General features: G+C 31.5%; 1 protein-coding gene across 3 annotated transcripts in view; it reads right to left on the bottom strand.

Moving 5' to 3' along the window:
- Window positions 1-14,742, bottom strand: part of LOC130897179 (uncharacterized) — a 55,691-nt gene that overhangs the window by 25,584 nt on the left and 15,365 nt on the right. For 2 of the 3 annotated variants that reach the window (XM_057805904.1, XM_057805906.1), the window contains exons 3-6: window positions 13,515-13,640; window positions 11,689-11,940; window positions 9,203-9,406; window positions 2,685-2,831 (exon numbers count right to left, since the gene is read on the bottom strand). In XM_057805904.1, coding sequence (XP_057661887.1) covers window positions 2,685-2,831; window positions 9,203-9,406; window positions 11,689-11,940; window positions 13,515-13,640 — 729 coding nt within the window. The remainder of the gene's footprint in view (window positions 1-2,684; window positions 2,832-9,202; window positions 9,407-11,688; window positions 11,941-13,514; window positions 13,641-14,742) is intronic. The other variant, XM_057805905.1, reaches the window with a different exon arrangement.

Below are 14,742 nucleotides of genomic sequence, written 5' to 3'. Positions count from 1 at the left end.
TTATTAAAAGTGAAACTTATTCAGTGAACCGAAGATTTTGAAAAATTGAAAACTGAATAACGAAAAACGGTCAATTTTAGGGGAAAAATTATTGGATCATTTTTAACGAGTTTCAAATCGTTCAAATGAGACTTTATAATACTTTGATATACATAAAATAAGGGAGTACTGTTGAAAATAAGAATCCCTCCATTTCATGAAAAAAATGTCATTTCTACCCTCGACATTGACACCCTAATTGAAATAGATTAGTATAAATTTGCAAATCACTTCAATTGAATACACATAATAGAATTAAGAGGATTGAATGTTTTTTTGAAAAAAATTGTCTTCTGTTAAATATGTTAAAAAGGTTTTTTCTAATACAAATTTCCATTTTTTTATTTTCTCCTAACTTCAGAATTAACCGAGATATAACCAAAGTTCACAGTAGCTTGTGACTGGTACCGATTTGGTGTCCTTTGAACGTGTAAAATTTTTAATTCTATAAATAAGGTCAAAAACTGATTTGTCAACTTTTTCGCAATAAGAGATGATAAAGAAATATTTGAGTTGAATACAATAAAAAGAACACTGTTAATTTACTATAGTTGTTTTTTTTTCAATTTTATGATAAAAGGGGTTGGTTTTTGAGGGTTGAAAAACATAAAAAGTATCCTGAAACATCATGCGATCTTTATTTTAATCCTACAAATGTTTTTTTCACTTTATAAATGTTTCAGCTCTTATTTCATTGAATTTTGACAATAAGGAGTAGTTTTCGCCCTTTAGACAATAATTGGTACATATGCACTTAGGGTAGATTTTGAACTGAAGGGTTAGTAGAACTTATTCCAAAATTTCACGCAAATCTATGCGTCTTGATGGAATTCTCAGGTGATGGCATATTTTTACCGTTGTTCACTGGACTAATATAATTTTACTGTTAAGCTTGTTATGCCCAATCACCTTTGAAGAATATTATTTTTGAAATTTATTTCAAACGCCAGTAACTGTCTGTTTTGTCACTGTCAATTTAGTGTTACTTTGTATTGAATATATATTTGTTTTGTAATTCAAAATTATTATGAAATTTTATTCCCATCTACCGATATTTACAATTTTCGAGTGCTTTATGGAAAGTTAAGCGAGTTTATTGAATGTTAAAACAATTCTAAGTACCAAATTTAGAATTAGTTATGTATATACAAATGATTTAAGAAAAGTCTGGTTTATTTAAATGGAAAAAATTTTAAATTAGATTTAAGCTTTGGTCAATATTGGAAAACATACTGAATCACCAGAGTTGTCTAAAATGTTTGAACCATTTTGAATGTCTAATTTTTGTTAGACAACCGTATAAATGAGAATTCCTTCGAAAATATAGAAAACTTTCTATTTAGATATCATTAATTCTATGTTTCTGAAAGGAAAATATGCCTACGCAAATAAAAGGGAAGTTAGACATTTCAACATCATTTGTGACCGAAGACTTTTGATAGCTGAAATCAAACATGACAACGAGTGGTCAAATTGGCTGAAAAATACGAAAAAGTTAACCAAGTCGTACTGGAGGATCGTCGGGTTATGATCAGAAAGATGGAAGAGGCTATCCGCATACCTTATCTTGAACCTTCTAAAGTTACTAGACTTCTCCAAGTCTACCGATGACGTGGTGGGAATTTCTTTATCCACCATGACAAGCGGGATTCCGGATTGTCTGTGATGCCTATAGCACGGAGATGACGTCTTGTTAAAAGGACAGTCACCAGTCGAGTTTCGCGACTGTTCAAAGAAATGGTTATCAAAGAATTTCTCAACAAGATTGTAGATGATAAAGGACAATCTCGAGTTTGAGGTCCTGAAAACATTCGAAAAGAAATATCAAGTAAGATGGAACGAAATGAAAATTATATTGAAACAAGATAATGAAAGGGAAAACTTACTTGTAGAATAATAATTCGAATTTCAAGAAGAATCAACAGATATAAGCAGAAGGTATTCTCGTAACATTTCTGATCGTGGTATCTTTGAGAAATAATCAAAAACACATAAAATCATGTATTTATATTAAGATAAGCGATAGAGAAGAAACTGAAAATATATTTCGAATTTAAAGATATTTAAAATACGTTAAAGGTTAAAAAATAATTGAATAACATAGAAACATGTATTAACATATGCATATTGATATAAGAAATACAAAAATACTGAGAGTGGAACAAGAAAAAATAGCTGAGAATCATAAGGGAAGATTTATCAATATTTGTGTGTAGATATTCGAAGAAATCCAAATCAAGAGGCAGATATATTCTATAGAAAGAAAAAACATATCAAAATACACCAAAATAGACGTTTGAAAATGAACTTCGGACAGGTTTTTGACGTGGTAGTATCCTGTGAATGAGGAAATATTTAAATATATAATCTATACTAAATAATCCATACAACTAATTGTTTGCAATAGACCATCAACAATATCGGAAGTTATATAAGTAGTAGCAAAAAATGACGCTCAAATTGATCATGGTAAGATTTTTCAAAGGATTACGTATGTTCTAATATTGACCAAAGATAAAGAGCCCAAAACATTTATTTATATAAATAACCTGCTTCGAATTGTCACTTTTCTCAAATCAAATATTTGCAGTAAATTTTTTTTTGTGTGTCTGTACAAAACGTTGTTGTCATATGTCGTTAAGTACCTGCACAGCTGGTGAGGATTGAGCTGCGATATAGTCTGAGTTCTGAGGTTTGTCTGTGTTGCTATCGGGATTCCATCCGAAGTGTTGCGTACCAGCAACCATCCTGTAGACGGTGCCTACCATTCGGGCAGCGCGATCAGCTGTATTCTAAAAGCTTAATTACGATTATTCGGAGGAAAATTTCGAAATTTTGAAAATTTTTTCGTGCCAATATGAGATGTGTTTACATCAATATGTAGAATGTAAAAGATCATAAAATGAAACTATTCCAAAAAAATTACATTTTAGTTTAAAATTTGACATATGATTTGATGGAAAGATTATTTCTATTCAACAAGGAATAAAAGAAAAAGCAAATTTCGTTTATTATTATTTATTTTAAATATTTCACATTGAAACGCACATATTTTATGTCGGGCTAACAAATTTGAATTAATTTCAGTTTATTTTCACTATAAAAACATTCGTTTCTGTAAAATCCAGCAATTATATCTCAACTTTCCATTAGTAAACACATACTGTTGTTTACATTTTCATCTTCAAAGCACTACAATCGAAGCTGGTGTGATGATACCAACATAAGTTGGATTGGGAAAGTGACCAAAGTGACCAAAGAAGTTTTAGTTCGAACTTTGACCTTTGAACGTTTCTATTTTTATTTCTCTGTTTTGTGATTAGATTTCTTTTCTACTGTGTCTAACTTTTGAACCAAGTTCGTATACCAATCAAGGTACTATCGGATGAAACTAGTTAGTACATTAATCACAAGTTCTCATAGTCTAGATAAAAGTAACTGTACCATTGCCGCCGAATTAAAATACCTCGACGTACCGTGGACTACAAAAGCCTCATCCGCTGAGGATAAACGTGTTGTATTGATTGACGACTAACGGATCCAGAGATAGCAGCTCAGATAGATGAATCTAGGAATATGCCTTTGAGTACTTCTATAGCGAAAAGGAGATTGAGAGCAGCTAGCTTTTTTGGAAGGGTGGCAGTGGAGAAACCACTTTGAAGACGTCAAAATAAAATTAAAAGGTTGCAGTGGGGTGCAAAACATAGAATTAGACGTATGTGTTTCATGTTTTTAGATTTGAGGTCAAAGGAAGAACGGATTGTGAAACACGGCGGATACTTCGTGATGGTTTGGGGATGTTTTAGAGACCTGCTAATAATTTGAGGTATTTTGAAGAAGAAAGAAGTGCCAAAATTATGCACCGAAGTAATAGAACCAAAAATGTAAATATGTAAGAATTGTAGTTTTATTATAACTATACAAAATCGGACGTATTGTTTTTGTCTATTGTGTATCACGCAAAATATAGGGTGGAAAAAAACTTTTCTGCAGTAAAGGTAGACATGTTTTAATGTTTGTATTGGAAGTACAATATTTTCAGCTCTACAAGAAAGTTTATGTTTCTGAAAAATGTTGTCTTAATTGTATGAATACTTGTCTTTTGTTGTGCATCCGTAGTCCGGAGGCATTATGTATAAATCGTAATCTTATACAATTATTTAATATTAAATCTGTCGATGAAACGATGTCTTGAAGTCAAAAAAATTGACAAAATTGCTACAACAAATCTTATTACTAAAGACTAACAAGTGTTAGTATTAAAACAATCGCTCGTCAACTCTGCATTCAGAGGAATACTTTTCTGTATCACTAGACGCGAAGAAATATTTCAGAAGTTACCTAACCACTTAGAATTCAGATCGGATACTTGTTTCCTTTTCTTGTTTTTTACCAAAGCCAAGAACATTTTAGGCAAAAGAAGAGAAAATCACGATAAATTGAGTGACATTTTTGCTGTACATATGAAAGTTAAATCTAGCAGATGGAGAATTATGATCAGCTCAAGAGAACCATTTAGAGCCAGGGTGAGCAGCAGCATAAAGAGCAGACTGGTGTTACTTCCACTTTGTTTATGAATTTTGTTTGGATTGATTGAACCGTTCTACTACTGCTTCATTCTAATAAGAAGACATTCCACTTTAACTAAGAATTTTCTATTTAATCTCTATAAAGCTAGAAAGTTTGTAAGCTAGCAAAGGAAAAATCTTTTTCTTGAGAATTTGATGTTATTATTCAATATAGTTGCCAACAACGATTATACATTTGTATCAACGCAAATTCTTTCCATCCTCTTTAGTCACTTGGGGCAAGATCTGGAGAATGCGGCCCAATTCATACAATTTCCCCATTTTCATCAATTATATAATGATGTTAGCTTGTTTTTCGGTGTAAAATGATATCATGTTTCATCGACGCAAAAATTAGGGTTTATTACGATTCAACACCTTCAAACACTGCTCGGAGCCGCGCGTTTTGAAAACAGCACACACTTTTCGTAATATTCGTTCACCATAAGTCCAACACGTTCTTTTGATATCTTTGGGATTTCAGTAGTCTATTTGGGGCTGAGTGCATCATCCTCGGTACCTATTTGGCCTCGTTTAAACTTAGCAAATTATTTGTTGATTTTTGATTTAATTTTTTTGGGCAATGTCAAAATAATGTTTATCCAGTTTTGGTTTCTATATGGATTTATTTCTAGTATCGCTTTCTATGTGTTAGGAGTTAAAAAAGCGAAGTCTTAAGTTACAGGGGGTCGAGGTCTGACTGACTAACAATAGATTCGATTCTTAGATAGAATTCTAATCCGAACTATGTAGTAGGTCATTTTTTATAAAAAAATATGGATATACTGGAAAGTTGTTTTCATAAGAAATGTTTGGTAATTATATATAATGTGCGCGGAAAACATTCCTTCACATAGGTTTTTATGGTTTGAACATTGGAAAATATTGTCCGAGGGGGTCCGTTAAAAATTTCGACTATCTGCTAACACCCCTTCCCCAATCCTCTCCAACTTTAAATATAATTAGTTAGGACTAATGTAATGACACAAATCAATTTCTAACAATAATCATTTATTCACACGTACAAATAATGATTAATGTCTATTGGATACAATCTAATATTTCTCAATAAATGCTTCAATTCTATTTGAATATGAATAATGTATTTTAAATAGAAATTCCCCAAAATACTGACGATAATGAGATATAGTTCTTCCATAACGAGGTATGTTATCACGAATATCTCGCCAACGTCGCTCAATATTTTGAGTATGAGCCTAATCTAGCCTTACCTAACCTATCACAACCTAATCTAACCTATCTATATTTTCAGCCTCGAAAAAGTTTGTGAAGGAATAATTTCCGCGCCCAACAAATACATATTTCTTCTTCTCACTGCAGAAAACTTATTTTACGACACATTTGTCGTGTGGTTAATGGAACAAATACCATATAATTACGAGAAATTATATTTAAGCCTTTGTTATCGATAATAGCTACTATAATTTCATAATAATACCTTCGTATGTTCAAAAAAAATATCTTATATCGTTTTATTTAGTACCAATTATTTCATGTACAGAACAATACACTATAAAATTGGATATTTCCTAACGAGAATCACAAAATAAAAATGTTTCTTTCAGCTGAATTAACTTCTTTAATATTCTGCAGTCTAATAGCTTAGTGAAAGTGTATTAAATTCCTCAGATGACGTTATATTATGTATATCGATGAGTAAAGCTTACCACACACTATTTAAAAAGTTAAATTGCACAACGGTTCGTTAATAAGAATTTAATTAGTATTTCTAAAATTAATACATATTGTTATCTAAATAATCAGAATTTTCCATTTCGCGCTAAATCCTCATGTCAACCTTACTGCTCCATTTTATGTAATCAATTCCGGTTTCGTGGAATAGTGGTTTTTCAATGAAGCATATAGAAAATAGCAATGCCTCAACGTAAATATTAGAAAACTACGTAGAAATTTTATATCAAAATTACAAAACAAATATCACAAGAAATGAATAATATATGTTCCTTCTTGGAGGACTTTTTTTGTTGCGCTGGCCGTGTGAGGTCCTTTTAAGAGTAATCCTCGGCGCTAGACCTGTACTACAAAATGTCTTTTCTGCACCAAGTAGCAGCGCACACATTTGCTTAGGCCTAACTTTCATTAGAAACAAAGTGCGTCTCCATTCTAATTGCCGTTTAGTTTCTGAGGTGACTATCCGCATAAGAAATATCGTCATCTTAATTTTTGCGTGCCAAAAACTGCATTGTGTATATACCTAGTACTTTATTTTTTATATCTAAGGCTTAAATTTGACAAACAAGATAAAATTCACGCTTCTAATACTTATGAATGTGATTTGGATCTGGTTCAGTGGATGTGAGACAAAGAAAGCTTAATACAATTTATTATCCCTTTGATGAACTATAAAATCATTTTAATAACTATGACGTCTCTCTAATGAACTTGGGGGGATAATTAAGAAAGCTAATATATCAAAATGAATATCTAATTATATTATATTCCAAATGACTATGACCTACCAACACCAACTGCACCATTTAATTGGTAAGAACGACATTGAGGTTTTTTTACAAACAAATACAATTTTGGAACAAACTTTAGACCCGAAGATCTGACCTGAGACGTTTAATTTGACAAAATGAACATTTGTTCTGTTGCGGGATCTTGGAATATCAAAATAAGAGGTGGTTTTATAGAACGGGGGGTTCAGTTTATGTTCATTTGGATGAATTGAAGGAAGAACTAAATATCTAACAGTTGCTTGTTAAAGTATCAAAACAGTAACTAATTTGAATGCAATTATGTCCAAACAATTCAAATAGTTACATACGGAAGTGAAAGAAGCAGAAGAAACAAAATTGGTTGTATAGGAAAGTAAGGTATTGAGGAAAACTTTTTTGGGAACAAAAACAAACTGAAGGATTTGTATAATCACCCATCAATAACAAGATTTATATAGTTGAGGTATTCAATGAGGATATCGGGAAATTTACTTGCAAAAAAGGTCATTGAAGAAAGGGAAGTGTATGTATTTCGATGAGGACGGGCAAAGTAAACATGATTGGATACAATGCTAGAAGATATTACAAAGGAAGAACCGAATTGGAGTGCAAAAATACAGATTCACAATCTGTGGAGAAAAGAAAAATGTTATAGGATTTAAAGGTGAGTTTACGAAAGAATGTGTTTTTCACAAAAAAAGGATGAGCGTACAGAACAACTTTGCAGCCTAACAATGTTGAGTTTGAGGATGCTACTAACAGAGAAAGGAGGAAACATTTTCACAGTTAAGCGCGTTGTAGCTTTTACATAATAAAGGGTGTCAAATGTCACTCAAATCTTGCGATGGTTAACAACGAATAAGACATTAAGGCTTTAAAAACTAGATATCAAAGTCATTGAGAAATAGTAGTGACTAGTACAGATACATGAAAAAGATTTATCTCCACATAAAAGTGGAAAATAACAATACTTTGGTACTAAAATGAAGTCTTTTAAATTGAACGTTCATTAATTATTGGCAAGTATGATAGCTATTTAACAGAAAATTTGATTAGTTCTATCCTATAATATTACATTTTATTTATAAATTATTTTGTTTTAATATTTATATTGAAAGTTTCCCGAATTTTAGAGATAGATTGATATATTACAAATAATTCATATAATTGAATTGGTAGTGTATGATAAGCTTTAACAGAGTAATGTAATGGACTTTCTTTACATCACACTTTCAATTCTTACAATTTATTGTTGAATTACTACCGTTTTGAAGTTGAACAAACTATTCAAATGTTTTCCTCTCACATATTATCAGTTTATAATGTCATATCTTGTCAGTTTAGTCAAATGTGTGTTGATATTTTGAGAACTAAAAGCTCATGTATAACATAGTGGTCCAAATGTTGTCTTTTACCTCAAAATTTCAAGAAAAAAACCAATTTATTTGCAGCCCTTCAGCTTAAACATACCAAATTTGGTACACTGTATCATTGAGAGGTGAATTGCCCCTCAATCGTCATATTTTTGGCTCCCTTATACACATATGTTATATGCCTATTCTTTTGGACATCCTGTATAATATACAAGGTGATTGTAGTATTTAAGCAGTTTAGTTGATAAAAAGTTTAATAGAACGCATTTCATTTAAATATCATCCCCTTAAAATTTGATAAAACGAATCGCAGTTTGCTTCGTATGGTTTCTAGTTTTTTTACAACAAAGTTGGGGAGGAAAATGATAATCACTGCAATGGAATATATCCAAGAAAATTATACTAAAATTATAACATTTATTACAAAAATTACAACCTATTTATTTAGACAATAAAATGCGTATAAATTCTAACTTCTAGTAGGTATAGCATAGTAAGATGGTACTATACAATAGTAAGCACTAGTTGGGGTATTGATTAAAGAAATTATATTTTCTAGTGGTTTTTGATAATAAGAAATTCATATTTACAATCGCCTCTATATACAAAGAAAACTAAACAAAGTATAAAATAATTGAAAAAACCAAAATAAAATACCATTTTAAACAATCTAAAATCCAAAATAAACCCTTTACTTCAATTAAATTTGTTACGGCAATTGTAAAGCATCCCTTCTTACCCTGACAATATCGAATAAGAAATTTCCAGACCCTCCGGAGCCGGCACCACCTCCGAAAGGTAGGAATCTCTTATTCCGATCTTGGTCGTCTTCTATGTCTGCAAGATCCGCCGGTTCAGGAGCTGATTCTGCTAGTGCTTGGTCGTCTACTACGGCTCTTATGTGTCTCTTCGATATCAAGTTGTTTTCGTCTAACGGAGAAGACTGCAAGAGAAAAGAAAATATGTTAATGATGATTATAGTTTCATCAACGAAAATAACTTTATTTGGAAGTGATCCACGAAAGATGCAGACTTGGATTTAGTCTGTATCAGATTGACTTCAATTTTTTCCAATATGGATAGTGTATGTAATTTATAGCTAATGTGTATCGTTGTGAATTAAGTTTTAGCAAATTATGTAATAGAATATAATTCTTCTAAAAACAATTTATGTGGTGGAAGTCTGGAAGTATTTCCAATACGATTTCTCTTTAGTGTAGTATGTTTACGTCTGCTCTTCTAACTAACTTTTTGGATCAAGTTATAGCTTTAGAGGTTATGAATCGTTTTTAAAATGTATCCTTTTAGGATAAAATTGCTAGGAAGTTTCTGATTTGGTTTATCTATTGAGAGATGATCAAATAAAGAGTTGGAAATAATGTCAAATGATATCATAATTGTCAATATAAAATGTGACAATAAAGCAACAAATAGATAAATGAAGACAAAGACAAATTAGAAACAGATACAAAAGCAAAAATGAGGACAAAAACAAAAATAGAAATCTAGATAAAGATGGAAATAGAGACAATTGCGTAGATAGAGACCAAGAAAGAGACGAAGAAAAAGGCGAATACATAAACAAAGAGAGGAAATAAGATAGAGACTAGGACAGAAATCAAGATAGGAACCAAAAAAAGCAGAGACGAGAAGACAAACCCAAAGTGAGAGACTAAGATATAGTTAAAGGAAAATCAGATATTAAAACAAAAGCAGAGATGAAGACCAAAACAAACATAAAGGTAAAGGCGGAGAAAAGGCAGAAACGAAGTAAGGGAGAGATAAAGACAAATACAGAAACAGAGAGATAGACTAATAGAGACAAAGACTAATACAGAATCAAAGACATGAACAATGATAAAGACAACAAGAGAGACAAACAGAGAGTAGAAGACAGAGAAAAAGAATGAGACCAAGACAAAGATTAGGAAAAATGTAGACAGATACAAAGATAGAAGTGAGAATAAAAAATATAGACTAAAACAAAAGCATAGATATTGACAATTACAAAGACAGAAACCAAAAGAAACATAAAGAAGAAACGAATACAGAAACAATGGGAGAGGCTAAGACCGAGACAAATACAGAAACTAAAGGAGGAAGGGACATAAATAAAAAAATGAACTATCAAAGAGAGAAACTAAGACAGAGATAATGATAAACAACACACACAAATTGAGGACGACATTAAGAACAGAAAAAAAGACAAATATAGAAATATAGACAGAATGAGACAAGACAAATACTACAACAAAAACAAGGACAGTAACAATAACAACAAAAACAAGCAGAGTAAAGACGGAATCACAGACAGAGGCAAAAACAAATACTAGAAAAAAGAGACGAAAACAAAGACAAAAGTGAAGAGGTACAGACAAAAAAGAAAAAAGATAGATGTTGAGATGGAGACAATCACTAAGACAGAAACTAGGAGAGAGACAAAAAAGGCCGACATAGAGGCTAAGACAATGATAGGAATATAGACAAGGACGAGAGAACAAATAAGAATGATACAGATAAAGACAAAAAAGATAGAGAGACAAAAAGAAACAAAGAAAAAGATAGAGATAAAAACAGATATGAACATAGAGACAAACACAGGGACAAAAAGACGAGGACTAAAATAAAGACAAAAACAAAGGAAGACAGTTAGAGACAAAGAACAAATTTGAGACAAAGATAAAAATGATACGAACAATGGCAGAGACAAAAATAGAGACATTGAAAGAGAGAAATGTATAGAGGGAGAGATTAAGATAGAGGCAAAGGAAAAACAGGGACAATGACAAATACAAAAACCAAGAGAGAGATGAAGAAAGAGAGAAATATAGGAACAAAAATAGTGACTGAGACTAAGACAAAGACGGGAATAATGACAAGGACGAAAGAATTAGACAAAGAAAAAGATGGAGATAAAGACGGATATCAATTTACAAACACACAGACAAAATAGACTGAAACAAAGATAAACATAAACAAATTTGATAATAATTAATAGCTTTCCAATAGTTATAATTTTGCAAAATAAATTTGAAATACATTTATTTGTTTTGTAGCACTTTTAATTATATTTTATCATAATTTTTTTTATATAATTGGTTACTACAGAAGCTGTATGTGGTTAATACAAAGAACACACAAACAAAGACGAACTAAGGCACAAATGATGGATGTTAACATAAAACTATCCATTACGAATACCATGCTACACATTTAGTATCTCACAGTTATCAAATCCGATTGTAGATTAGTCGCTGCGGTTGCCGAATTTTTATTTGTTTCTTCTGATACTTCGGAACTAGTTTCGTCTTCGTCGTAATCATCTTCGTCTGGCGGGAAAGTAGGGAGGACTACATTTACTGTGTTTCCACCGCCTCCTCCTCCCGATCTACCGCCAAGAGCTCCTCCTTGTAAAATAGCCCTACCGAATATTCGAAAAGCGGTACTTGTTACATTTTGGATAACATTGTCCAATACCTACAACATTTTTAAAATGGATAAAGGGAAATGTTTTATTTATAATATAAATTCCATAATTTGAGTTGATTGTTAAAGTAAACAAACTGGAAAGTAAGTATTTGTCATAATTATCACTTATACAGGATGTTCTGAAACTTATTGAAAAGTTAAAGTACATTTTGTTGTACAGATTTTCGTAAATACATCAAATGTCTCTAAATTTTATGGAAGAATTTAAAAATGAAATGAAAGACTGAGGAATACATAAGAATGAAAGTGTTGATATAAGGAAACGAGTACTTAATTTTGATAATGGGTAAATTCTGTACAGAAATATAGAGTTAAAAGTATTTTAATATATAAGAAGACAAAATGGTGGAATATATGGTAGGAACTGACCCTTTCATATCCGCATATGATGTTTTGGCATTGCATCCACTTTGTTCCTATACCTAGACGAATCTACACCTTATAGGTCCGCTTTCAAAATATGGAGACTCGTCCCAGAAAAGACCCTAAGACTTTTTAGCGCCATGGTCAGCAGTAGATGCTCTGTTGTTTCCATCGCTTGCTCATAAAATCTGCAGTTGTCGTCCTCTGGCATTCTTATCATCTTAAAGTTCGCCCAATTGCCAGTATTCTTTACGTTGATGAACCGTTTTCTCAAGCGATCCAATTCTCTGTTCCACTAAGGTACGTCTCTATGGATATCCCATTTAACTACTGATAGTTACTTTATAAAGGATCATTTCCGGACCACGTTTACTTCCACTGATGCGTATGTTGCTCAAATCGAACAGTAAGTACTAAGGAAGCTGTAGCGCCTGTATAGGAAAAAGCATTGAAGAAAATCCAAATCAATTAATTTGTCGCCGTTCTGAGATGTGTCAGAGTATAAGTTGAAGCAAAAATTTATACTGATGCTAAGCTTCCATTTACAGTTGTGTTCATGTTTGAAAGTAATTTTTGGTTGAATGGTTACTTAAATAAGCAGATGTTCCACCAACTCACGATTATATTCACAGAAAATTAATCTTTGGAGAACTTTATGATCTGGCGGAGTCAATACGTCTTGAAAAACGATGATGATAAGAATGTTATTATTTATGGTGAACGGTGTAGGGTCATGATTAGAATTTACTCTAAAAACCAACCTCATTGGACTGTTTTCTTTGAGGTTATGTAATGTTACTTGTCTACGTTGATAAATAGGGGAATTGGAAATCAACATTCAAAGAGTTATTGGTGGAATACGGTTTCCTATGCTACGAAAAGTTTGTAAGAATTGGTTTTCTAGAATGCATTCATGCGCGAAGAAATTATTTTTTAAGAAAGATGTCGTAAAATGTTTGAAACCAATAAAGCCCATTCAATAAAATTTTCTTTGTTTTATTATGTTTTAAATTTGGTAAACTGTGAAAAACGTTTTGTATAGTTCATTTCGAGAAGGATAATTTTGATATAATATTCTAAAAAACTTTCCAGTTTATTTTTTCACAAAAATTTATTATGTATCGTTTTTATCTGATTCATGTACAATGAAAATAGATAAAAGAGAAATATTTTCAGTTGTTTAAAAGTGATATAATTACCTGCCCACAAGGGGTGCAAAATGTTCCAATTAATTTTACAAAACTATTAATTCCTTGTAATAATCCTGGTAAATCAATTTGTGATAAAATATTAGTTAGTCCTCCTCCATTGTCGTTGCTTCCAAGCTGCTTAAATAATTAATTTATATATATATAGGGTGTCAATTTGAAAACGCACCAACATCTATAATGTGTCTCGAGGCAGGTGAAACGACTCGAATCCAATTTCAAGTTTTTATTAATTAAAAACCAATTCCTAATATAATTTGAGTTTTGAAAAATCAAGAATTCGAAAATATCAAGTTTACTGTAAAGTAAAGTGGCAAATATGAAGGAAAGTTATCGAAAAAGTTTTTGAAAATTTCCAGATACTTTGTTCTAAAAAACCAAAATTTTGTTAGAAGCTAATATTTAACCAATTAAGGTGTACTTTAAAAACATTAAATCAAATTTTTTATCATTCCAGTCCTTTTACATACCAGGGACACAGTATATTTATTAAAAATTTAAAAACATACAAAGATACATTTATTTTAAGGGATAAAATTTTCAGAAAATTTGTCAATTGAATCAAGAGATGACAGATACAACTCCTGAAGAAATGGGGATTGAATAATAACAGCCGTTAAAACGATTTTTGAGCAAAAAATTGTTTATTTTCTTGACATTAGTTAGATAAACCCTAGCATTAAAATGTCTTATAAGTTGGACGTATGAAAAAATATTTATAATTTAAAAGAACAGATCCCTAGGCCTGATCAAATTAGCATTTTTTCAAACCAAAATATTTCACGCAGGCCATTTACCGCGTTATAGCTGAACGTGAAGAGCGAAAAGAATGAAAAACCAAGAATTTTGACCCGAGAAGGAGCAGAAAAACTGGTAAGAAGAGCAAAGACATAGTCGGGGCTTCCGTAAGAAAATAAGAGAGTGGATACCTTATTTAAACAAGTACTGTATATAAATATACCTCAAACCAATTAGCATCATTACTAAAATGAACTAAATTGGATATATTTAGCTTGCCAATTCGGAACTCAAAGGAAACCTTGATTTTTATAAGGCCAATATAGAAAAGTGCTGTAATCATGTAAAATATAGGAGAAATTCAAATTCGATGATAAATTTCTGGTGTGCGATTTCTACAAGAGGGATATCCAGACCTGATACAGGTCGAGTAAGGAAGGAAGCTGAAGATTCTGATTATATATTGTAACATCTGCTTCAC

The sequence above is a fragment of the Diorhabda carinulata genome, chromosome 8 (genome assembly GCF_026250575.1).
Source record: "Diorhabda carinulata isolate Delta chromosome 8, icDioCari1.1, whole genome shotgun sequence".
Classification (NCBI taxonomy): Eukaryota; Metazoa; Arthropoda; class Insecta; order Coleoptera; family Chrysomelidae; genus Diorhabda; species Diorhabda carinulata.
This window is presented reverse-complemented; position numbering and strand designations above follow the sequence as displayed.